The sequence below is a fragment of the Pipra filicauda genome, unplaced genomic scaffold, assembly GCF_003945595.2.
Source record: "Pipra filicauda isolate LSUMZ 115617 unplaced genomic scaffold, ASM394559v2 scaffold304_size882533_pilon, whole genome shotgun sequence".
Lineage (NCBI taxonomy): Eukaryota > Metazoa > Chordata > Aves > Passeriformes > Pipridae > Pipra > Pipra filicauda.
In genome coordinates this window covers 63,022-87,757 of record NW_024104426.1, presented here as the reverse complement: position 1 = coordinate 87,757, position 24,736 = coordinate 63,022, and the positions used below count along the sequence as shown (strand labels likewise).

General features: G+C 50.7%; 4 protein-coding genes and 1 long non-coding RNA gene across 6 annotated transcripts; 1 reads left to right on the top strand and 4 right to left on the bottom strand.

Moving 5' to 3' along the window:
* Positions 1 to 361: 361 nt before the first annotated feature.
* Positions 362 to 3,166, bottom strand: LOC113983035 (inositol 1,4,5-trisphosphate receptor-interacting protein-like 1). 2 transcript variants are annotated; one of them, XR_005564292.1, is made up of 3 exons: positions 3,099 to 3,166; positions 852 to 2,802; positions 362 to 471 (listed from the first exon to the last, which is right to left on the bottom strand). XR_005564292.1 is itself a non-coding variant. In XM_039383327.1 (2 exons), exon 2 carries the CDS (start codon positions 2,797 to 2,799, stop codon positions 1,222 to 1,224), a length of 1,578 nt encoding a protein of 525 aa, XP_039239261.1. In that variant the 5' UTR covers positions 2,800 to 2,802; positions 3,099 to 3,166; the 3' UTR covers positions 800 to 1,221. The 2 variants fall into 2 exon arrangements, 1 of the variants encoding a protein (XP_039239261.1); XM_039383327.1 differs by lacking the exon at positions 362 to 471 and having other exon boundaries at positions 800 to 2,802.
* A 1,860-nt stretch (positions 3,167 to 5,026) lies between these two features.
* LOC113983034 (inositol 1,4,5-trisphosphate receptor-interacting protein-like 1) lies at positions 5,027 to 8,485 on the bottom strand. The gene has a single exon (XM_039383328.1). It carries the CDS (start codon positions 8,293 to 8,295, stop codon positions 6,718 to 6,720), a length of 1,578 nt encoding a protein of 525 aa, XP_039239262.1. The 5' UTR covers positions 8,296 to 8,485; the 3' UTR covers positions 5,027 to 6,717.
* Positions 8,486 to 12,847: 4,362 nt separating this feature from the next.
* LOC113993558 (inositol 1,4,5-trisphosphate receptor-interacting protein-like 1) lies at positions 12,848 to 15,200 on the bottom strand. Its single transcript, XM_039383320.1, has one exon. It carries the CDS (start codon positions 15,058 to 15,060, stop codon positions 13,381 to 13,383), a length of 1,680 nt encoding a protein of 559 aa, XP_039239254.1. The 5' UTR covers positions 15,061 to 15,200; the 3' UTR covers positions 12,848 to 13,380.
* A 3,864-nt stretch (positions 15,201 to 19,064) lies between these two features.
* Positions 19,065 to 22,857, bottom strand: LOC113993557 (inositol 1,4,5-trisphosphate receptor-interacting protein-like 1). Its single transcript, XM_039383321.1, has 2 exons — positions 22,809 to 22,857; positions 19,065 to 21,470 (listed from the first exon to the last, which is right to left on the bottom strand). The coding sequence occupies exon 2, from the start codon at positions 21,465 to 21,467 to the stop codon at positions 19,875 to 19,877; it is 1,593 nt and encodes a 530-aa protein (XP_039239255.1). The 5' UTR covers positions 21,468 to 21,470; positions 22,809 to 22,857; the 3' UTR covers positions 19,065 to 19,874.
* Positions 21,822 to 22,451, top strand: LOC113993554. The gene is made up of 2 exons (XR_005564291.1): positions 21,822 to 21,995; positions 22,272 to 22,451. It is a non-coding gene; the product is annotated as an uncharacterized LOC113993554 (long non-coding RNA).
* Positions 22,858 to 24,736: the final 1,879 nt, after the last annotated feature.

Below are 24,736 nucleotides of genomic sequence, written 5' to 3'. Positions count from 1 at the left end.
TGCCTGCTGCAAAATGCCCAGTCTATGAGAGGGAAGGAGAAGAGCAGAGAACAGGTCTGGGAGTGTTAAAGGCCTGGTGGGCTGGGGCCTGGAGAAACCTGGTCTACTGGAAGGTGTGCCTGCCCATGGCAGGGGGGTTGGAACCAGATGAATTTGAAGGTCCCTTCCAGCCCAAAGCATTCTGTGATTCGATGAGCAGAGGGGCCGGGTGGCAGGAGGCCTAATTTGAGATGAGAAGCCATTCAGCACTCTCAGTTTGGTCGAGCTCAGTGCTACTGTTCACGAGCACAGACTCACAACTAGTGTGATTTCCCGAGCCTCTGGGCCTTGTTGAGTTCCACACAAACTTGCACGATCCAGATTCTGGAATAGCACTCTTTATTGAAGCAAGGGGAAAGCAGTTTCTGGATTGCCTGTCCTAAATGCAGTGACTACAGGGCATTACTATGTGTCGGGACAGATCTATTGATGCTGTATTTGCAAAAAAATAATATTTTATCAAATAAATTAACTATAGTCTATATTATCTATATATATCTAAAAATTTAAGAACTTCTATATTTATATATAAAAACATTAAGGTCAGCTCCAACAGAGGCTGGGAAAGATAGTCTTGGTGCAAGGCTGACCTAAAGGTGTCCCTTAAGGGGACAGGGGGAAACACTGTGAGAATCTATAAATGCTATATTAATATGTTAAAATATTATGATATTAGGTTTAATACTATATGCTATATTAAATATCAATAGATATATGAAATATTAAATAAAATATATGTAATAAAGAAAATATTCTAAAGTATAAATTAAAAATTTTCAGGTCAGGTCCCGCACGGTGTGTGCAATGCTGACCTAAAGATATCCCTTCAGGGAAGAAGGAGAGATACAGTTTAGGAACATTAGCGATGCCTCTCACTTGATCCCTGAGCAACTGAAGGTACCAGAAAGAATTCCTGGGCCCATCTGAAATGGACACAATGGCCGTGAGAGTAGGAGGGGAAAGGAGGATGAAAGTCATCTTTGTAGCCCCCCAGGTCATCACAGGAGGCTGAGCTGGGCAGACTGCTAAGAGGGGAATATTGATGGCAGAGTGCTGCTGCACAAGGTTTTCCCTTCCCTCTCTCTCTCCCACATCCTCCTCTCTTTTTGCTTGTGGTATGAGGTGGTTGTCTTGGACCAGCTGTGAGCCCCACAAGCACAGCTTTCTATGTTAAGACCTCTTTCACTGGCCGTAGAGGACAATCCTTTCGATCCGTTCTGCAAGTTCTTGGTACTCCCTCATGGCCTGCGTGTGGGCGGCCGGATCATGTGCCAGGCGATGGAAGAGGTTGGGTGGCTCGGTGGTTTTGACATCTGGGGGCAAGAGAATCTCTTGAGGAAATGTCCGGTTGCCCACAACAAAGTGGTCAAGGCGTTTCTCCTCCAGGGAACCGTGCAGGTACTCCATGGTATCCTCCAGCCGCTGCAAGAAATGCCTCATGCGCCAGCCTGACAGAGGTACGGTGTTCAGGAGGTGCATCACAATGGTCTTCAGGGTATAGGTGGAGAAACCTATGCCCAGAAGAGCTCGGGCCAAGACATGCAGGCACTTGAGGTGCCAACTGTCAGGTGGAGCCTGCCGGGCAATGAGCCGGAAAAACTTCATCTCTGCCACGGCGTAGGTCTCAGGCCACACTGTGCTTGGGGTGAAGAGGGCCTCTGTAGGCTGGCTGCTCACGTAGATGTCTGAATTGCCTACTTGCACCCCAAAGAGCAACTCAACCATCAGGCTCAGTCTGCCTCTGGTCACCTTGAATTTGCAGCAGCGGTTGGAGGGCAGCAGCACTAATTGCCAACTGTGTGACTGAGGCAAAGCCGGCCAGGCCGCTCTCACCAACTGGTAGAACCAGCGGGCAGTTTTCTCCACATCCAGGTAGGAGCCAGTGCAGAGGGTGTTTAGGAAGTTGGGCTCCTCGTTCCTCCTCTGCTCATCCTCTGGGTGGTGGTGGAGGGAGCACAGCACGTTGTCATCCTGCTGCTCCCTTGGGCAGGTGCACACCGGCTCCACGCGGACACAGAAGTTCCTGCCAGGTATGTGCCCTGAAGTGTCCATCTCCAGATGGAAGGTGTGCCCCGGGGGAGGATTGAGAGGTACAAGGACAGTGTACACCACATCCTCCTCCCGGGGACTCCAGCCTTCAAAGGCACTGCCCACCCCAATGGCTCGTTGCGGCACTGGGTATGAACTGTCTGACAAGAGGTGTCCAAAGAACATCATGAAGTTCTCCATCAGGATAGTTGTTATCGCGCTACCTTCCATCAGATGCCATGTGTGCTCCTCTAAACGTCGTCTCAAGTTGTGGGTAATAACATCCTCTTCTACTTCATTTGCAACATCGTGGCCTTCTCCTTCAATTGCATCACCGTTGTTAACTTCCCACATAATCGCATCACGATTTTCTTCCCCTTCATTTCCACCACCATCGCCATCTCCTGCCCCCTCCTCCCGGCCATTGTTGTCTGGCTGGCGGCTTCTTCTGCTGCGGATAAACCACAGCCACAAGAGGAGGCCCAGGACTCCAGCCAGAGCCCAGAAGTCCCCCTGTTGCAAGGCAGCCCAGAGCAGGGCTCCCCAGGCCCTGACACTGCGCTCCAGGCTGCTCTGCTCCAGCTCCTGCAGCAGCCGAGTCATCTCTCTGTCCAGGAGCTTTTCACGCAGCTCCATGCGCAGACGGGTGACCTCATCCAGCCCATCACCCACCATCTGTGGGTACTGGATGAGGGTTTGCAAAAGCACGAGAAGAATCAGTTTTGCAGCCATGGTCTGCAGGAGGAGAGAGAGAAGGGGTTGAGTGGGGTTGAAAGGGAGGGAAGGAGCGGGAGGTGAGGGGAGTGCAAATGGGAGCAGCGGGGATGTGGAGCAGGAAGGACAGGGCCCCAGGGCAGCTGGCAGGCAGCAAGGCCTGTCCCACTACCCCAGCAGGAACAGCACCAATCCGTGCCCCAGGTGTTCTGGTGAGGGATTGGCCCTGGATGCAGAGGGAGAACCCAGCCCCAGGGGCAGTGTTTCGGCCCCGACCCTCGCCCAACGCAGCCTCGCCCCTGCGTGTGTGCACTCACCACTTGTCCAGGCTCGACTGGGGCAGCGTTACCTGCTGGGGCCGTCTCTAGCTGCCCCCACTGTGACACAATGCCTGTGATGTCACAAGAGCCACATCACATCACAGCCAGGCCAGCCCCGCCCTTCGTCCCCACCCCGGCTCAGCAAATTCCAGTGGCCCTGGTGTAATGTTTAAGGCTTCCTTGGAGTTAATCTTCTTCCAGGAACTTCCATTCTCCTTTCTTTTGCATTTATTCTCATCTGTTCCTCAGTGGCAGTCACATGGAAGAGCCATGTTTGAAGGGACCCTTGAGGGTGTTGGAGTGCAAGCCCTGACTCCACACTGCTTGAGTTGAAGTTAAATCTCTGAGTCACGGAGGTTGGAGAAGACCTTGGAGATCTTTTGTCCAACTGCCAACCTTACACTGCCTATTCCACCAATAAACCATGTCCCCAAATGACACATCAACAGAGCCTTTAAATGCCTCCAAGGGTGGGGACTTAGCCTTTTCTCTTGGCACTCTGTTCCCAAACTCGATAAGCTTTTTGGTGAAGGAATTGTTCCTAGGATCCAATGGAACTCTCCCCTGGCGCAACTTGACGCCCTTTCCTCTTGTCGCAGTGCTTGTTCCCTGGGAGAACAAGCCATCCCCCGCCTGGCTACCACTTCCTTTCTGGTTGTTGTAGAGAACGATTAGGTCCCCCCTGAACTTCTTTCTCCTCATGCTAAACACACCCAGTTCTCTCAAACGCTTCTCAACAGACTTGTACACCTGTCACCAAAAATCCTCCAAAATCCATGCCACAATAAAACCCTCTAACACTGCATTTATCCTGTTAGAAAGCAAGGCATTACTTTATTCACAATCCTGGGTGTGTCCATGTCCTACAGAATCCCAGCCTCTACACAGACACCAATGCAACTGTTTTTCACCTCTCTATTAATTTTTAGGAAAGAAAGAAATTAATGTTCATTGGTCCTAAATGACATAATTCCCCTTCATTGAGGAGTAATCTCTCCTCTACTGGTTATTAATTCCTCCCAGTTTATGCGAATTAAGTCCATATTTTTAATCTTTTTATTCTGGTTTTGCCCCGGTACGGACTTTCCGTTACATATACCGAGTCTCCGTTAGTCTCTTCTTTATCTTCTGGTTTCTGTAAAATATCCTTGTGGTCCATAAATTCTGCATGCTCGATTTCCAACTTCAGCAACACACCTTTCTCTCCCTATCAGAGTTACTTCATCAAAACGGAAAGTTTCAGTATTTTCCCAAGCTGTGCTCCCACAAGAGCAGCTCATGTCAAATGCTGCAGAATGCAAGCGGAAAGTGATTCAACAGACTGTGTATTATTAGTTAAAACAATTAATTAACGAGTTAATGAAACCATTACAACATTAGAAAAGAGATATCATTTCCACCAGGGCCACAGTGGTTGCAGGATTCCGCTTTGCCGCCCTGACAGAGTCTGGACACCTCAGTGTGCTTCAGCTTCGTCCTTGGGAACTGCCCATCCCTCCAGAGGGACTGGCTCAGTAGTGCCCCCAAAATGCCCCTGGCAGCACATGGGGGTGCTCGGCTGCCTCCTTGTGCTGGAGGGGTCTGGCCTTTGTTGCCACTGCTGTCGGGGCCTGTTCCAGCCTTCTGCTCTCGACACGGGCATGTGTTGGGCCTTCAGCTCTGCCCTGTGCTCTGCATGGGCAGCAGGCCTTGCCTTCAGCTCTACCCTGTGCCCTCAGCACAGGCCTGATGTGCAGGCCTTAGCAGGGAGCTGCAGGTCCAGGCCCAGCCCTTCCCCACATGCACACACACACTCCCAGGGACTTGGTTCCCACCCATGGCAATAATTCAGTGAGATTGGGATCCAGGATCTCAAACCCACACAAGAGAAACGATCCCCCTACAAAAGGAAGAGCTGCCAGAGGGAAGGAAAGAAACTCCTCCGGTCCTTTGACGGCAACTGCCATCCTTTATTCCACAGTGGGGGTGATTTGGGGCAGCCAAGCGTCTGGAAAGGGTTCTTTTTCACTCCCCCTGCTCAGGTTGCTTTAAAACCATGAGGAAGCAACTAGAGACAAGGGAAGATGGACGTTCTGCAGAGGGCAAGCAGCTCTCCAGCCCTTCACTTGTTGTGCCTCTGCAGGAGCCGAGGGGGATCCCTAAATCTCTGGCTCCAGCCAGAGGCCATTGGTGGCTGCGTTTCTACCCTGCACAGAGCTCCCCTTCGAAAGGATCTCTCTGCTCTCTTGAGGCGCCTGCTGCAAAATGCCCAGTCTATGAGAGGGAAGGAGAAGAGCAGAGAACAGGTCTGGGAGTGTTAAAGGCCTGGTGGGCTGGGGATTGGAGAAACCTGGTCTACTGGAAGGTGTGCCTGCCCATGGCAGGGGGGTTGGAACCAGATGAATTTGAAGGTCCCTTCCAGCCCAAAGCATTCTGTGATTCGATGAGCAGAGGGGCCGGGTGGCAGGAGGCCTAATTTGGGATGAGAAGCCATTCAGCACTCTCAGTTTGGTCGAGCTCAGTGCTACTGTTCACGAGCACAGACTCACAACTAGTGTGATTTCCCGAGCCTCTGGGCCTGGTTGTGTTCCACACAAACTTGCACAATCCAGATTCTAGAATAGCACTCTTTATTGAAGCAAGGAGAAAGGAGTTGTTGGATTCCAGTCCTAAATGCAGTGACTACAGGGCATTAAAATGTGCTGGGACAGATGAATTGGTGCTATACTTATGTACTAATAATATTATATCAAATAAATGGCCTACAGTATATATTATCTCTATATCTAAAAATTTATATACTTATGTATTTATATATTAAAAAATTAAGGTCAGCTCCAACAGAGTCAAGGGATGACAGTCTTGGTGCAAGGCTGACCTGAAGGTGTCCCTTAAGGGGACAAGCGGAAAGACTGTGAGAGATTTATTAATGCTATATTAATATATAAAATATTTTTCTATCAAGTTAATTATCTATGTGCTATAAAAAATATCAAGAGATATATGTAATATTACCTAAAATATATATATTAAAAAGAAGTGGGGCCAGATTTATTTGTGCTATGCCCCTATATAAAAATAATGTTATAGTCAATAAATTATATATCTATGTGCTATAGTAAATATCTCTATGGCCTATTAGTTTTAAATATATATATACACTACAGAAAAACTTTTAAATTTATATCCAAAAAATTTCAGGTCAGGTCCAGCAGGGTGAGTGCAACCTTGACCTAAAGATGGCCCTTCAGGGATCAATGAGAGATATGGTTTGGGATGGGCAGATTCTCCAGCCAGGCCACCACGAACACAAGGAGCAACAGTGGCGATGCCTATCACTTGATCCCTGAGCAGCTGGAGGTACCAGAAAGAATTCCTGGGCCCATCTAAAATGGCCACAATGGCCGTGAGAGTGTGAGGGGAAAGGAGGATGAAAGTCATCTTTGTAGCCCCCCTGGCCATCACTGCAGGCTGTGCTGGGCAGAGGGGAATGCTGATGGCAGAGCGCTGCTGCAAAGCGCTTTCCTTTCCCTCTCTCTGTCCCACATGCTCCTCTCTTTTTTCCTTGCGGTAGGAGGTGCTTGTCCTTGACCAGCTGTGAGTCCCCCAAGCACAGCTGTGTGCAGGAAGACTTCTTTCAACGGCCGTCGTGCAGCATTCTTGAGAGTCGATGTCCCAGTTCACAGTACTCGTTCATCGCCTGCGTGTGGGCGGCCGGATCCTGTGCCAGGCGATGGAAGAGGTTGGGTGGCTCGGCGGTTTTGACATCAGGGGGCAAGAGAATCTCTTGAGGAAATGTCCGGTTGCCCACAACAAAGTGGTCAAGGCGTTTCTCCTCCAGGGAACCGTGCAGGTACTCCATGGTATTCCCCAGCCGCCGCCGGAAATGCCTCATGCGCCACCGTGACACGGGTATGGTGTTCAGGAGGTGCATCACAATGGTCTTCAGGGTATAGGTGGAGAAGCCTATGCCCAGAAGAGCTCGGGCCAAGACATGCAGGCACTTGAGATGCCAGTTGTTAAGTGGATCCTGCCGGGCAATGAGCTTGAAGAACTTCATCTCTGCCACGGCGTAGGTCTCAGGCCACACTGTGCTTGGGGTGAAGAGGGCCTCTGTAGGCTGGCTGCTCACATAGATGTCTGAATTGCCTTCTCGCACTCCAAAGAGCAACTCAACCGTCAGGCTCTTTCTGCCTCTGGTCACCTTGAATTTGCAGCAGCGGCTGGAGGGCAGCAGCACTATTTGCCAACTGTGTGACTGAGGCAAAGCCGGCCAGGCCGCTCTCACCAACTGGTAGAACCAGCGGGCAGTTTTCTCCACATCCAGGTAGGAACCAGTGCCGAGGGTGTTTAGGAAGTTGGGCTCCTCGTTCCTCCTCTGCTCATCCTCTGGGTGGTGGTGGAGGGAGCACAGCACGTTGTCATCCTGCTGCTCCCTTGGGCAGGTGCACACCGGCTCCACGCGGATGAAGAAGTTCCTGCCGGGCAACTGCCCTGAGGTGTCCATCTCCAGATGGAAGGTGTGCCCCGGGGGAGGATTGAGAGGTACAAGGACACGGTACACAACATCCTCCTCCCGGGGACTCCAGCCTTCAAAGGCACTGCCAACCCCAATGGCTCGTTGCGGCACTGGGTATGAACTGTCTGACAAGAGGTGTCCAAAGAACACCATGAAGTTCTCCATCAGGATAGTTGTAATCACTCTACCTTCCATCAGGTGGTCTAGGTGCTCCTCTAAACGCTGTCTCAGGTTGTGGGTAATAATATCCTCTTCTACTTCATTTGCAACATCGTGGTCTTCTCCTTCAATTGCATCACCGTTGTTGACTTCCCACACAATCGCATCACGATTTTCTTCCCCTTCATTTCCACCACCATCATCATCTCCTGCCCCCTCCTCCCGGCCATTGTTGTCTGGCTGGCGGCTTCTTCTGCTGCGGATAAACCACAGCCACAAGAGGAGGCCCAGGACTCCAGCCAGAGCCCAGAAGTCCCCCTGTTGCAAGGCAGCCCAGAGCAGGGCTCCCCAGGCCCTGACACTGCGCTCCAGGCTGCTCTGCTCCAGCTCCTGCAGCAGCCGAGTCATCTCTCTGTCCAGGAGCTTTTCACGCAGCTCCATGCGCAGACGGGTGACCTCATCCAGCCCATCACCCACCATCTGTGGGTACTGGATGAGGGTTTGCAAAAGCACGAGAAGAATCAGTTTCGCAGCCATGGCCTGCAGGAGGAGAGAGAGAAGGGGTTGAGTGGGGCTGAAAGGGAGGGAAGGAGCGAGAGGTGAGGGGAGTACAAATGGGAGCAGCGGGGATGTGGAGCAGGAAGGACAGGGTCCAGGGCAGCTGGCAGGCAGCAAGGCCTGTCCCACTGCCCCAGGAACAGCAGCACCAATCCGTGCCCCAGGTGTTCTGGTGAGGGATTGGCCCTGGATGCAGAGGGAGAACCCAGCCCCAGGGGCAGCGTTTTGGCCCCGACCCTCGCCCAACGCAGCCTCGCCCCTGCGTGTGTGCACTCACCACTTGTCCAGGCTCGACTGGGGCAGCGTTACCTGCTGGGGCCATCTCTAGCTGCCCCCACTGTGACACAATGCCTGTGATGTCACAAGAGCCACATCACATCACAGCCAGGCCAGCCCCGCCCTTTGTCCCCACCCCAGCTCAGGAACTCCCAGTAGCCCTGGTGTAATGCTTAAGGCTTCCTTGGAGTTAATCTTCTTCCAAGAACTTCCATTCTCCTTTCTTTTGCATTTATTCTCATCTGTTCCTCAGTGGCAGTCACATGGAAGAGCCATGTTTGAAGGGACCCTTGAGGGTGTTGGAGTGCAAGCCCTGACTCCACACTGCTTGAGCTGAAGTTCAATCTCTGAGTCACGGAGGTTGGAGAAGACCTTGGAGATCTTTTGTCCAACTGCCAACCTTACACTGCCTATTCCACCAATAAACCATGTCCCCAAATGACACATCAACAGAGCCTTTAAATGCCTCCAAGGGTGGGGACTTAGCCTTTTCTCTTGGCACTCTGTTCCCAAACTCGATAAGCTTTTTGGTGAAGGAATTTTTCCTAGGATCCAATGGAACTCTCCCCTGGCGCAACTTGACGCCCTTTCCTCTTGTCGCAGTGCTTGTTCCCTGGGAGAACAAGCCATCCCCCGCCTGGCTACCACTTCCTTTCTGGTTGTTGTAGAGAACGATTAGGTCCCCCCTGAACTTCTTTCTCCTCATGCTAAACACACCCAGTTCTCTCAAACGCTTCTCATCCGACTTGTACACCTGTCACCAAAAATCCTCCAAAATCCATGCCACAATAAAACCCTCTAACACTGCATTTATCCTGTTAGAAAGCAAGGCAATACTTTATTCACACTCCTGGGTGTGTCCATGTCCTACAGAATCCCGGCCTCTACCCAGACTACCAATGCAACTGTTTTTTACCTCTTTATTAATTTTTAGGAAAGAAAGAAATGAATGTTCATTGGTTTTAAATGACATAATTCCCCTTCATTAAGGAGTAGTCTCTCCTCTACTGGTGTAGTGGTTTGAATCTTGTTTTCCCCCAGAGTTTAAGAAAAGTGGTAGACCCCAAGGGGTGGAAACCCCTGTAAGTTTTGAAGTTTTGCCCAATGGGCGCTCCTGCAAAAATGTAAACATATCACAAGCACCGGAAGAGACGAGTTGTAGTTTTGGTTGTTGTTTGAAGAGGTGGCCATGTTGTAGAGCCACGAGGAAGGGGCTCTGAGCCCCTTGGGGCCTCTGGGGCCTCCCAGCCCCTGGCTGGGTGGGACTGCAGAGACTTGGAACAGTTTTAGACTGGACTAAGTGTTTGTAGTATGCCGGGAGACGTTTTCTCTACTGTGGGTGAGCAGAGACAGCAGCGGCAGATGCAGCGTCCAGAGACTCTGGCAGAGAGCCAGGACAGATAAGAACTGAACCGGAGAAGCAGAAGAGATGCAACTGAATAAGGAAGACACCGAGTTGTGTTGGAGAGCCAAGAAGGAGAGTCAGCAGCTGAGAGAGAGAGTTCTGGGGGTAAGAACTGTACCAGACCCCCCCCAAACTCCTTTGAGACCTCCTGGAAGGAGGAAGATGATGGACTCTTGCTTGAAAGAGGCTTGAAGTGCGACATGCACTGCAGAAAGGATCTAGAGAGCTCCGAGAGGAATGCAGAGGGGGTGACCTTGGCTCCCCCCTCGCACTGCTGCCAAGATGGCAGCCTGAGGCAGAGGCACAGAGGCCCTGCAAGGAGCTTGAATCTCCTGGAGATACCAGACTGTCACGAAGCCCCCTGTGCTCGTGATACGACCGTGGTGGAACGACCTTTGTCTGGGGTGACGTAGTCCACGGAAGACCCCTCGGTTGGAGGCGACGGGGCCGAGAGAGGCTTGGATAGCTCCCTTGTGAGTGCTGGCAGAAATCCAGCTATCAGCTGCCTGCATGTGGAGAGGACAGATGACTGCTGCTGTAGAAGATCCTGCTGCTCCAAAGAAGGGATCTGTCCTTTTTTCCCTCCTGGACTTTTATTTGGAGGGGAGAAGAGATCTGATCCATTGTAAATACTATATGTCATGGTAGAGATAGTTGTGATCGTGTGGATAATGTATTATAATATTTATTTGTATAGTCATTGTAATATATTCCCTTTCCCCCATTCTGAGTCTGGTTGTGTTTTTGTCTGGAAAACCCATCTCACATTAGGTTGAGATGTGGGAGGAGGAATGGAGCTAGGGAATTGGATTGTGGGGCTATCTCAAACCATGACAACTGGTTATTAATTCCGCCCGGTTTATGCGAATTAAGTCCATACTTTTAATTTTTTTATTCTGGTTTTGCCCCGGTACGGACTTTCCGTTACATATACCGAGTCTCCGTTAGTCTCTTCTTTATCTTCTGGTTTCTGTAAAATATCCTTGTGGTCCATAAATTCTGCATGCTCGATTTCCAACTTCAGCAACACACCTTTCTCTCCCTATCAGAGTTACTTCATCAAAACGGAAAGTTTCAGTATTTTCCCAAGTTGTGCTCCCACAAGAGCAGCTCATGTCAAATGCTGCAGAATGCAAGCGGAAAGTGATTCAACAGACTGTGTATTATTAGATAAAATAATTAATTAATGAGTTAATGAAAACATTAAAACGTTGGAAAAGAGATATCATTTCCACCAGGGCCACAGTGGTTGCAGGATTCTGCTTTGCCGCCCTGACAGAGTCTGGACACCTCAGTGTGCTTCAGCTTTGTCCTTGGGAACTGCCCATCCCTCCAGAGGGACTGGCTCAGTAGTGCCCCCAAAATGCCCCTGGCAGCACATGGGGGTGCTCGGCTGCCTCCTTGTGCTGGAGGGGTCTGGCCTTTGTTGCCACTGCTGTCGGGGCCTGTTCCAGCCTTCTGCTCTCGACACGGGCATGTGTTGGGCCTTCAGCTCTGCCCTGTGCTCTGCATGGGCAGCAGGCCTTGCCTTCAGCTCTGCCCTGTGCCCTCAGCACAGGCCTGATGTGCAGGCCTTAGCAGGGAGCTGCAGGTCCAGGCCCAGCCCTTCCCCACATGCACACACACACTCCCAGGGACTTGGTTCCCACCCATGGCAATAATTCAGTGAGATTGGGATCCAGGATCTCAAACCCACACAAGAGAAACGATCCCCCTACAAAAGGAAGAGCTGCCAGAGGGAGGAAAGAAACTCCTCCGGTCCTTTGACGGCAACTGCCATCCTTTATTCCACAGTGGGGGTGATTTGGGCCAGCCAAGCGTCTGGAAAGGGTTCTTTTTCACTCCCCCTGCTCAGGTTGCTTTAAAACCATGAGGAAGCAACTAGAGACAAGGGAAGATGGACGTTCTGCAGAGGGCAAGCAGCTCTCCAGCCCTTCACTTGTTGTGCCTCTGCAGGAGCCGAGGGGGATCCCTAAATCTCTGGCTCCAGCCAGAGGCCATTGGTGGCTGCGTTTCTACCCTGCACAGAGCTCCCCTTCGAAGGGATCTCTCTGCTCTCTTGAGGCGCCTGCTGCAAAATGCCCAGTCTATGAGAGGGAAGGAGAAGAGCAGAGAACAGGTCTGGGAGTGTTAAAGGCCTGGTGGGCTGGGGCCTGGAGAAACCTCGTCTATTGGAAGGTGTGCCTGCCCATGGCAGGGGGGTTGGAACCAGATGAATTTGAAGGTCCCTTCCAGCCCAAAGCATTCTGTGATTCGATGAGCAGAGGGGCCGGGTGGCAGGAGGCCTAATTTGGGATGAGAAACCATTCAGCACTCTCAGTTTGCTTGAGGTCAATGTGACTGTTCATGAGCACAGACTCACAACTAGTGTGATTTACCAAGGCTCTAGGCCTGGCTGAGTTCTACACAAACTTGCACGATCCAGATTCTAGAATAGCAATCTTTATTGAAGCAAGGAGTAAGCAGTTGTTGGATTCCAGTCCTAAATGCAGTGACTACAGGGCATTAAAATGTGCTGGGACAGATGAATTGGTGCTATACTTATGAACTAATAATATTATATCAAATAAATGGCCTACAGTATATATTATCTCTATATCTAAAAATTTATAAACTTATGTATTTATATATTAAAAAATTAAGGTCAGCTCCAACAGAGTCAAGGGATGACAGTCTTGGTGCAAGGCTGACCTAAAGGTGTCCCTTAAGGGGACATGCGGAAAGACTGTGAGTGATTTATTAATGCTATATTAATATATAAAAGTGTTATTCTATCAAGTTAATTATCTATGTGCTATAATAAATATCAAGAGATATATGTAATATTAGCTAAAATATATATATGAAATAAAACTTTCTAAAGTTATATTTAAAAAATTTCAGGTCAGGTCCCACACAGTGTGTGCAATGCTGACCTAGAGATGTCTGTTCAGGGGACAAGGAGAGATACAGTCTGCTGACTGATCCCGAGCAAGCAGAGCTGCTTTTCCCCCTCTGCCTTTTCTGCTCTTTTTTTTGGTCTTTCTTTTTCTGTCCCACATCCCCACTGCATTTATATGGTAATTTTTGGCCCCTCCAAAGTGATGGAACAACCACATGTTATAGGCACCAGAAAGAGTTCCTGGGCTCATCTACAATGGCCACAATGGCCATGAGAGTGTGAGGAGCAAGGAGGATGAAAGTCATCTTTTTAGTCCCCCAGGTCATCACTGGAGGCTGTGCTGGGCAGAGAGGGGAATGCTGATGGCAGAGTGCTGCTGAACAGGGTTTTCTCTTTGTTCTCTCTGTCCCATGTCCTCCTCTCTTTTTCCTTGTGGCATGAGGTGGTTGTCTTGGACCAGCTGTGAGCCCCACAAGCACAACTTTCTATGTGAAGACCTCTTTCACTGGCCGTAGAGGACAATTCTTTCGATCCGACCCCAAAGTTCTTGGTACTCCCTCATGGCCTGCGTGTGGGCGGCCGGATCCTGTGCCAGGCGATGGAAGAGGTTGGGTGGCTCGGCCGTTTTGACATCCGTGGGTAAGAGAATCTCTTGAGGAAATGTCTGGTTGCCCACAACAAAGTGGTCAAGGCGTTTCTCCTCCAGGGAGCCACGCAGGTACTCCATGGTATCCTCCAGCCGCCGCCGGAAATGCCTCATGTGCCAGCCTGACAGAGGTATGGTGTTCAGGAGGTGCATCACAATGGTCTTCATCATGTAAGTGGAGAAGCCTATGCCCACCAGAGCACAGGCCAAGAGCTGCAGGCATTTGAGGTGCCAGCTGTCACGTGGAGCCTGATTGGCAATGTGCCTGAAGAACTTCATCTCTGCCACGGCGTAGGTCTCAGGCCACATTGTGCTTGGGGTGAAGAGGGCCTCTGTAGGCTGGCTGCTCACGTAGATGTCTGAATTGCCTACTTGCACCCCAAAGAGCAACTCAACCGTCAGGCTCTTTCTGCCTCTGGTCACCTTGAATTTGCAGCAGCGGCTGGAGGGCAGCAGCACTATTTGCCAACTGTGTGACTGAGGCAAAGCCGGCCAGGCCGCTCTCACCAACTGGTAGAACCAGCGGGCAGTTTTCTCCACATCCAGGTAGGAGCCAGTGCAGAGGGTGTTTAGGAAGTTGGGCTCCTCGTTCCTCCTCTGCTCTTCTGGGTGGTGGAGGGAGCACAGCACGTTGTCACCCTGCTGCTCCCTTGGGCAGGTGCACACCGGTTCCACGCGGATGAAGAAGTTCCTGCCGGGTATGTGCCCTGAAGTGTCCATCTCCAGATGGAAGGTGTGCCCTGGGGAAGGAGTGAGAGGTACAAGGACAGTGTACACCACATCCTCCTCCCGGGGACTCCAGCCTTCAAAGGCACTGCCCACCCCAATGGCTCGTTGCGGCACTGGGTATGAACTGTCTGACAAGAGTAGTCCAAAGACAAATGTGAAGTTTTCCATCAGGACAGTTGTGTCTTTGCAACCTCTCTTCAGATCCTGAACAGGCCACTTTATCAGGTGCACTAAAACCCATCTCAGGGCATTCTCAAAAGTGAGTTCTTCTTCTTCTTCATAGGCATCTTCATGGTCTTCTCTGTCTTCCTCTTCCTCCTGGCCATTGTTGTCTGGCTCGTGGCTCCTTCTCCGGCAGACAAACCACAGCCACAAGAGGAGGCCCAGGACTACAGTCAGAGCCCAGAAGTCACCCTGTTGCAAGGCAGCCCAGAGCAGGGCTCCCCAGGCCCTGACACTGCGCTCCAGGCTGCTCTGCTCCAGCTCCTGCAGCAGCCGAGTCATCTCTCTGTCCAGGAGTTCTGCACGCAGCTCCATGTGCAGACGGGTGTCCTCATCCAGCCTATCACCCACCATCTGTGGGTACTGGATGAGGGTTTGCAAAAACACGAGAAGAAACATTCTCGCAGCCATGGCCTGCAGGAGGAGAGAGAGAAGGGGTTGAGCGGGGATGAAAGGGAGGGAAGGAGCGAGAGGGGAGGGGAGTACGAATGGGAGCAGCGGGGATGTGGAGCAGGAAGGACAGGGCCCCAGGGCAGCTGGCAGGCAGCAAGGCCTGTCCCACTGCCCCAGGAGCAGCAGCACCATTTGGTGCCCCAGGTGTTCTGGTGAGGGATTGGCCCTGGATGCAGAGGGAGAACCCAGCCCCAGGGGCAGCGTTTTGGCCCCGACCCTCGCCCAGCGCAGCCTCGCCCCTGCGTGTGTGCACTCACCACTTGTCCAGGCTCGACTGGGGCAGCGTTACCTGCTGGGGCCATCTCTAGCTGCCCCCACTGTGACACAATGCCTGTGATGTCACAAGAGCCACATCACATCACAGCCAGGCCAGCCCCGCCCTTTGTCCCCACCCCAGCTCAGGAACTCCCAGTAGCCCTGGTGTAATGCTTAAGGCTGCCTTGGAGTTAATCTTCTTCCAAGAACTTCCATTCTCCTTTCTTTTGCATTTATTCTCATCTGTTCTTCACTGGCAGTCACATGGAAGAGCCATGTTTGAAGGGACCCTTGAGGGTGTTGGAGTGCAAGCCCTGACTCCACACTGCTTGAGCTGAAGTTAAATCTCTGAGTCACGGAGGTTGGAGAAGACCTTGGAGATCTTTTGTCCAACTGCCAACCTTACACTGCCTATTCCACCAATAAACCATGTCCCCAAATGACACATCAACAGAGCCTTTAAATGCCTCCAAGGGTGGGGAGGTAGCCTTTTCATTGGGTGCTCTGTTCCCAAACTCGATAAGCTTTTTGGTGAAGGAATTTTTCCTAGGATCCAATGGATCTCTCCCCTGGCGCAACTTGACGCCCTTTCCTCTTGTCGCAGTGCTTGTTCCCTGGGAGAACAAGCCATCCCCCGCCTGGCTACCACTTCCTTTCTGGTTGTTGTAGAGAACGATTAGGTCCCCCCTGAACTTCTTTCTCCTCATGCTAAACACACCCAGTTCTCTCAAACGCTTCTCATCAGACTTGTACACCTGTCACCAAAAATCCTCCAAAATCCATGCCACAATAAAACCCTCTAACACTGCATTTATCCTGTTAGAAAGTTAGGCATAACTTTATTCACAATCCTGGGTGTGTCCATGTCCTACAGAATCCCGGCCTCTACACAGACTCCAATGCAACTGTTTTTCACCTCTTTATTAATTTTTAGGAAAGAAAGAAACAAATGTTCATTGGTTCTAAATGACATAATTCCCTTTCATTAAGGAGTAATCTCTCCTCTACTGGTCATTAATTCCTCCCAGTTTATGCGAATTAAGTCCATATTTTTAATCTCTTTAGTATGAGTTTGCCCTGGTACGGACTTTCCGTTACCTATACTGAGAGTCTCTGTTAGTCTCTTCTTTATCTTCTGGTTTCTGTAAAATATCCTTGTGGTCCATAAATTCTGCATGCTCAATTTCCAACTTCAGCAACACACCTTTCTCTCCCTATCAGAGTTACTTCATCAAAACGGAAAGTTTCAGTATTTTCCCAAGCTGTGCTCCCACAAGAGCAGCTTATGTCAAATGCTGCAGAATGCAAGCAGAAAGTGATTCAACAGACTGTGTATTATTAGTTAAGACAATTATTAACAAGTTAATGAAAAGAGATATCATTTCCAGCAGGGCCACAGTGGTTGCAGGATTCAGCTTTGCCGCCCTGACAGAGTCTGGACACCTCAGTGTGCTTCAGCTTTGTCCTTGGGAACTGCCCATCCCTCCAGAGGGACTGGTTCAGTAGTGCCCCCAAAATGCCCCTGGCAGCACATGGGTGTGCTCGGCTGCCTCCTTGTGCTGGAGGGGTCTGGCCTTTGTTGCCACTGCTGTCGGGGCCCGTTCCAGCCTTCTGCTCTCGACACGGGCATGTGTTGGGCCTTCAGCTCTGGCCTGTGCTCTGCATGGGCAGCAGGCCTTGCCTTCAGCTCTGCCCTGTTCCCTCAGCACAGACCTGATGTGCAGGCCTTAGCAGGGAGCTGCAGGTCCAGGCCCAGCCCTTCCCCACTGTAGTGGTTTGAACCTTGTTTTCCCCAGAGGCTAAGAGAAGTGGTAGACCCCAAGGGGTGGAAACCCCTGGAAGTTTTGAAGTTCTGCCCAATGGGCGCTCCTGCAGAAATGTAAACATATCACAACCAGACCGGAAAAGAAGAGTTGTAGTTTGGTTGTTGTAGGAGAGGTGGCCATGTTGTAGAGCCACGAGGTAGGGGCTCTGAGCCCCTTGGGGCCTCTGGCCCCCTCCCAGTCCCTGGCTGGGGGCTGCAGGGACCTGGAACAGCATAAAGCTGGGCTAGGTGCCTGTAGTATGCCGGGAGATGTTTTCTCCATGGGCACAGAGCAGCAGCTGACGCTGACCAGAGAAACAGTGGCAGAGAGCCAGAGATAAGAACCTGAACTGAAGAAGCAGCAGAAGCAACATGCAGCACTGCAGAGGAGACTCCTGGAAGGAGAGTCGAGGAAAGGAGAGCCAGCAGCTGAGAGCTACAGAGTTCTTGGGGGTAAGACTGATACCAGATCCCCAAAACTCCTTTGAGACCTCCTGGAAGGAGGAAGATGATGGACTTTTACTTGAAAGAGCCTTGAAGTGCGACATGCACTGTAGAAAGGAGCTAGAGAGCTCCGAGAGGAATGCAGGGGGAGTTGACCTTGGCTTCCCCCCCCTCGCACTGCTGCCACGGTGGCAGCCTGAGAGACAGGGCACAGAGGCCCTGCAAGAGATACCAGACCGTCACGAAGACCCCCCTGTGTCTTCGTGATATGACGTGGTGAAACGACCTTGTCTGGGGTTACGAAGGCCACGGAAGACCCCTCGGTTGTGAGGCGATGGGGCCGAGAGAGAGGCTTGGATACCTCCCTCGTGGATGCTGGCAGGAAAGCCAGCCACAGCTGCTGCATGCATGATGAGAAGAAACCTGCTGCCTCAGAAGATGCTGCTGTTCAGAGACTGGAAGGGATCCGTCCTTCTTTCCCTCCTGGACTTTTATTTGGAGGGGAGAAGAGATCTGATCCATTGTAAATACTATATGTCATGGTAGAGATAGTTATGATCATGTGTATAATGTGATATGGTATTTATTTGTACAGTCATTGTAATATATTTCCCTTTCCCCCACTTTGGAGTCTGGTGTGTTTTGTCTGGAAAAACCTCTCTCACATTAGGTTGAGATGTGGGAGGGGGGATGGAGCTAAGGAATTAGATTTTGGGACTATCTCAAACCATGACACCCACATGCACACACACACTCCCAGGGACTTGGTTCCCACCCATGGCAATAATTCAGTGAGATTGGGATCCAGGATCTCACAACCCACACAAGAGAAACGATCCCCCTACAAAAGGAAGAGCTGCCAGAGGGGAGGAAAGAAACTCCTCCAGTCCTTTGAGGGCAACTGCCATCCTTTATTCCACATTGGGGGTGATTTGGGCAAACCAAGTGTCTGGAAAGGGTTCTTTTTCACTCCCCCTGCTCAGGATGCTTTAAAACCATGAGGAAGCAACTAGAGACAAGGGAAGATGGACGTTCTGCAGAGGGCAAGCAGCTCTCCAGCCCTTCACTTGTTGTGCCTCTGCAGGAGCCGAGGGGGATCCCTAAATCTCTGGCTCCAGCCAGAGGCCATTGGTGGCTGCGTTTCTACCCTGCACAGAGCTCCCCTTCGAAGGGATCTCTCTGCTCTCTTGAGGCGCCTGCTGCAAAATGCCCAGTCTATGAGAGGGAAGGAGAAGAGCAGAGAACAGGTCTGGGAGTGTTAAAGGCCTGGTGGGCTGGGGCTTGGAGAAACCTCGTCTACTGGAAGGTTTGCCTGCCCATGGCAGAGGGGTTGGAACCAGATGAATTTGAAGGTCCCTTCCAGCCCAAAGCCTTCTGTGATTTGATGAGCAGAGGGGCCGGGTGGCAGGAGGCCTAATTTGGGATGAGAAGCCATTCAACACTCTCAGTTTGCTTGAGGTCAATGTGACTGTTCATGAGCACAGACTCACAACTAGTGTGATTTCCCAAGCCTCTGGGCCTGGTTGAGTTCTACACAAACTTGCACAATCCAGATTCTGGAATAGCACTCTTTATTGAAGCAAGGGGAAAGCGATTTCTGGATCGCCAGTCCTAAATGCAGTGACTACTGACTGTTAATATGTGTTGAAACAAAGAGTGGGAGTTCTATTGGTGCTATATTTATGTAATACTAATATTATATCAAGTGAACTACCTATAAAATATAAGTATGCATTAAATTAAAAATTATGTAGTTATATATTAAAAGATTAAGGTCAGCTCCAACTGTGTCTGGGGATGACAGACTTCGTGCAGTGCTGACCTAAAGGTGTCCCTTAAGGGGGCAAGTGGGACCAGATTTATTTGTGCTATGCTTTTATATAAAAATAATGTTATATTCAATAAATTTTATATCTATGCGCTATAGTAAATATCTCTATGGCCTATTAGTTTTAAATATGCATATTCTAAAGAAAAACTTTTAAATTTATATCTAAAAAGTTTCAGGTCAGGTCCAGCAGGGTGAGTGCAACCTTGACCTAAAGATGGCCCTTCAGGGATCAATGAGAGATATGGTTTGGGATGAGCAGATTCTCCAGCCAGGCCACCATGAACACAAGGAGCAATAGTGGCAATGCCTATCACTTGATCCCTGAGCAGCTGGAGGTACCAGAAAGAATTCCTGGGCCCATCCAAAATGGCCACAATGGCCGTGAGAGTGTGAGGGGAACGGAGGATGAAAGTCATCTTTGTAGCCCCCCTGGCCATCACTGCAGGCTGTGCTGGGCAGAGGGGAATGCTGATGGCAGAGCGCTGCTGCAAAGCGCTTTCCTTTCCCTCTCTCTGTCCCACATGCTCCTGACTTTTTTCCTTGCGGTAGGAGGTGCTTGTCCTTGACCAGCTGTGAGTCCCCCAAGCACAGCTGTGTGCAGGAAGACTTCTTTCAACGGCCGTCGTGCAGCATTCTTGCGAGTCGATGTCCCAGTTCACAGTACTCGTTCATCGCCTGCGTGTGGGCGGCCGGATCCTGTGCCAGGCGATGGAAGAGGTTGGGTGGCTCGGTGGTTTTGACATCAGGGGGCAAGAGAATCTCTTGAGGAAACGTCCGGTTCCCCACAACAAAGTGGTCAAGGCGTTTCTCCTCCAGGGAACCGTGCAGGTACTCCATGGTATCCTCCAGCCGCTGCAAGAAATGCGTCATGCGCCAGCCTGACAGAGGTACGGTGTTCAGGAGGTGCATCACAATTGTCTTCAGGGTATAGGTGGAGAAGCCTATCCCCAGAAGAGCTCGGGCCAAGAGCTGCAGGCACTTGAGGTGCCAGCTGTTAGGTGGAGCCTGCCGGGCAATGAGCCTGAAGAACTTCATCTCTGCCACGGCGTAGGTCTCAGGCCACACTGTGCTTGGGGTGAAGAGGGCCTCTGTAGGCTGGCTGCTCACATAGATGTCTGAATTGCCTTCTTGCACTCCAAAGAGCAACTCAACCGTCAGGCTCTCTCTGCCTCTGGTCACCTTGAATTTGCAGCAGCGGTTGGAGGGCAGCAGCACTATTTGCCAACTGTGTGACTGAGGCAAAGCCGGCCAGGCCGCTCTCACCAACTGGTAGAACCAGCGGGCAGTTTTCTCCACATCCAGGTAGGAGCCAGTGCAGAGGGTGTTTAGGAAGTTGGGCTCCTCGTTCCTCCTCTGCTCATCCTCTGGGTGGTGGTGGAGGGAGCACAGCACGTTGTCATCCTGCTGCTCCCTTGGGCAGGTGCACACCGGCTCCACGCGGATGAAGAAGTTCCTGCCGGGTATGTGCCCTGAAGTGTCCATCTCCAGATGGAAGTTGTGCCCCGGGGGAGGATTGAGAGGTACAAGGACAGTGTACACCACATCCTCCTCCCGGGGACTCCAGCCTTCAAAGGCACTGCCCACCCCAATGGCTCGTTGCGGCACTGGGTATGAACTGTTTGACAAGATCTCTCTAATGATAATCACAAAGCTGTCCATCAGGAAAGTTGTCATCTCACTGCCTTCCTCCAGGTCCTGAACAGACCACTGTATGTGCTCCTCTAAAAGCCATCTCAGGTTGTGGGCAATAACATCATCTTCTTCTCCTTCATTTTCAACATCATGGTCTTCTCCTTCATTTGCATCATCGTTGTTGACTTCCTGCCCAATTGCATCACGGTTTTCTTCCCCTTCATTTCCACCACCATCATCATCTCCTGCCCCCTCCTCCCGGCCATCGTTTTCTGGCTCGTGGCTCCTTCTCCGGTAGACAAACCACAGCCACAAGAGGAGGCCCAGGACTCCAGCCAGAGCCCAGAAGTCCCCCTGTTGCAAGGCAGCCCAGAGCAGGGCTCCCCAGGCCCTGACACTGCGCTCCAGGCTGCTCTGCTCCAGCTCCTGCAGCAGCCGAGTCATCTCTCTGTCCAGGAGATTTTCACGCAGCTCCATGTGCAGACGGGTGACCTCATCCAGCCCATCACCCACCATCTGTGGGTACTGGATGAGGGCTTGCAAAAGCACGAGAAGAAACATTTTTGCCGCCATGGCCTGCAGGAGGAGAGAGAGAAGGGGTTGAGTGGGGCTGAAAGGGAGGGAAGGAGCGAGAGGGGAGGGGAGTACAAATGGGAGCAGCGGGGATGTGGAGCAGGAAGGACAGGGTCCAGGGCAGCTGGCAGGCAGCAAGGCCTGTCCCACTGCCCCAGGAGCAGCAGCACCATTTGGTGCCCCAGGTGTTCTGGTGAGGGATTGGCCCTGGATGCAGAGGGAGAACCCAGCCCCAGGGGCAGCGTTTCGGCCCCGGTCCTCGCCCAGCGCAGCCTCGCCCCTGCGTGTGCACTCACCACTTGTCCAGGCTCGACTGGGGCAACGTTACCTGCTGGGGCCATCTCTAGCTGCCCCCACTGTGACACAATGCCTGTGATGTCACAAGAGCCACATCACATCACAGCCAGGCTAGCCTCGCCCTTTGTCCCCACCCCAGCTCATCGACTTATAATGGCCTCAGGCAACCAAATTGGTGACATCCACAAAATACAGACCGAACTGGGAGGTCAAGTAGCTGAAAGACTAAAGGTGTGGCTTCCATCAGAAGCTTTTAGATGGGTTATAGTTGTAGCTTGAGAAGCTCTTCTGCTGGCACAATTCTCTCTAGAATGGATGATCTGGTTGTGGTGGGTCTAAGTGAGAAGTACTGCTGCAGGGCCTCTCTACCTTCTCTATTGTTTGGGAGGAGTATCCACCCACCCTCGACTCCCTGGGGAGCAGGTGCCTCAGGCCATAGCGTGCAGGACATGGAGAAGACAGTGCTCTATCAGCTGTGGTAATTTCTGCCGAACATTTCCTCTACAGCAAACACATTTCCTCTGGAAGTCAGAGCCAAGGCAGCTAAAGAGTCCATGGCAAAGAGCCTGGAACCAGAGACTCCCATTACAACCTCTACACTGACTGCACACCCTTTTTGAGGGAGTCCAGCCTCTCTGGGAGCTTCACTCAGTGCAAAAATGCCAATAAATAGTGTATTTGAGCAAATGCTTCCTCTGTTGAGTGTCTGTGCCTCACTTTAGTGAGGAATGCAGGCACTAGTACTCAGTGCTTGTGGTGTGTTGACCTTGGTTGGACAGGGAGAGAAAATCAGGACCAAAGACTTGTGGGTTGAGACAAGGACAGGGAGATCACTCTGGCTCAACTTGGGGAAACATATTTAATTTTCTACCAAACAAATCAGAGTGGGATAATGAAAAATAAACCCAAATCTTAAAATATCTTTACTATAACCCTCCCTTCTTCCTGTGCTCAGCTGATCACTCTGGCCAGCGCTGTGGGCCAGGACTCACAGATCACTTGGGTAGTTCTCCACGCTGGGCTGTCTGGCACAGCAGCCCTTACCTCCTGAACACCAGAGCTCTTATCTCAGTATCAGCCAACTAGCAAAGGCAAGTGACCAGCTTCAAGATTTTTCTTCACTCATGGATATCAGCCCATTTCCTTGACAGCAGATAGTTATCTGCAGGAATTTGGCTTTGCAGACCTAAAATAATAAAAAGGAAGTATAAGGATCTCTGTTGAATACTGCTTTAGTCTAAGTGTTTAATAGTCTGGCATAAGATCACAGTATAAAAACCAAAATTCCACATTTGAAGACTGAATGTTCTGACCAGTTATGAGTAATAGGTATTTATAGGAGAACTGCAAGAAAGTGTAAAAAATACAGATCATCTAATGGTTTTAGCCCTAAGCACAACAGGAAGTACAACCACGATCACATGGTAAGTCATTTCCATGGAAACTGATAACATTTTCCATTAAACTGGAATTAATTTCAGGCTGTAAGCTGCTTAAGGACACAGAATGCTTAAGGATGCAGCAAGATAGCTAATGCCATATGTAGAAAAAGGAAATGGCCAAACCATGGGTATAATTGGAGTGTAAAGGAGTGAGAGCAGGACTGAGTGTAAGAAAACTCTGTCCCAGCACATCATGTCACAGGCAGGAAATGCTCCCTGCCCTCCATTACCACCGGATCTCACTACGTGGGTTTCCCTGCAATGGACTGGGTAAATAGTGCATGTGGAATTATTGGAATTGATATAACTTTTCCAATTTTTTAATGGTTTTAGTTAACCTTTTAATTAGTTGTTAATAAGTAGTGTGTGTGGCCTTAAAATTTAGCTGGCATTCAGCAGAATTTAACATAAACTGACATTGTGAGAAAATTGGGGAAATTACTGAAACTTTAGCTTTTGATAAACTAACCTTGATAGGCTTTAATGAGCAAAGCCTGGGAAGAGAGAGATGTATTTTTGAAATTGGATACAAGGAGTGCAGAATTTATGGACCACATGGACATTCTGCAGAAACCAGAAGATAAAGGAGAGGCTAACAAAAACTCAGTATATATGTTGGAAAATCCCTACCGAGGGAAAAAGATACTAAAAATATGAACCTAATTACCATGAACAGTGAGAAATTAATAACCAATAGAGGATAGAAGACTAATTAATGAAAGGGAATTGTATAGTTTAGAACCAATGAACATTATTTCTTTGTTTGCTAAAAGTGTATATATAGGTGAAAAAGGGTTGCATCAGGGTCTGTGTGGAGGCTGGGATTCTGTCAGTCACACACACCCCTCAGCACTGTGAAAAAAGTAATGTCTGGATTTCTAAGACTAAAAATGCAGAGCTAGAGGATTTTATTATCCTTCCCTTGTCCATTAACTGTGCCATGGATCTCTCCTAGCTCAGGAACAAAAAGTATTGATTAACTGCCTTACTAGCCACACGGCATCCATGATTGCCAAGGCCATGACCCAGCCCCCAGAGCTTCCCTTCCACCCTCCATGGCCCAGGATTCACCTCCAGCCCACACCAGAGCTATCAGTCCCTGTTCCAGCATCACTGCAGGTTGTCCATTTCCACCTTCCCCCAGCCTTTCCCAGCCCGGCCATGGCCCCAGTGAGCCAAGCCCACCAGCAGAACAACAGCCCTACCTGGTTCACTCCCTAAGCCCTGCCTGGCCATCCCTGCACGTGACTCTGAGCTACAAGATGACTTCCCAGCCTGAACTCATCCTGTCTCATCACCATGAACATGACCCATGATCACCCTGCAGGGGTGATTGAACCTGCTGAGGGTGTCCAGGCCTGCCCTGCTCCGTGGATGGGGACAGTGGGACAGACAGACTGTGGTGTCAGCACACTCAGCTCCCAGCTCCCGGGCCTGAGGGAGCTGCCAGCCCTCACTGCACCTGGGCACAAGGGTTTGCAGGACCATGACAGCCACATCCTGCTGCCATGGCAGTCCTTGCCAGGAAAC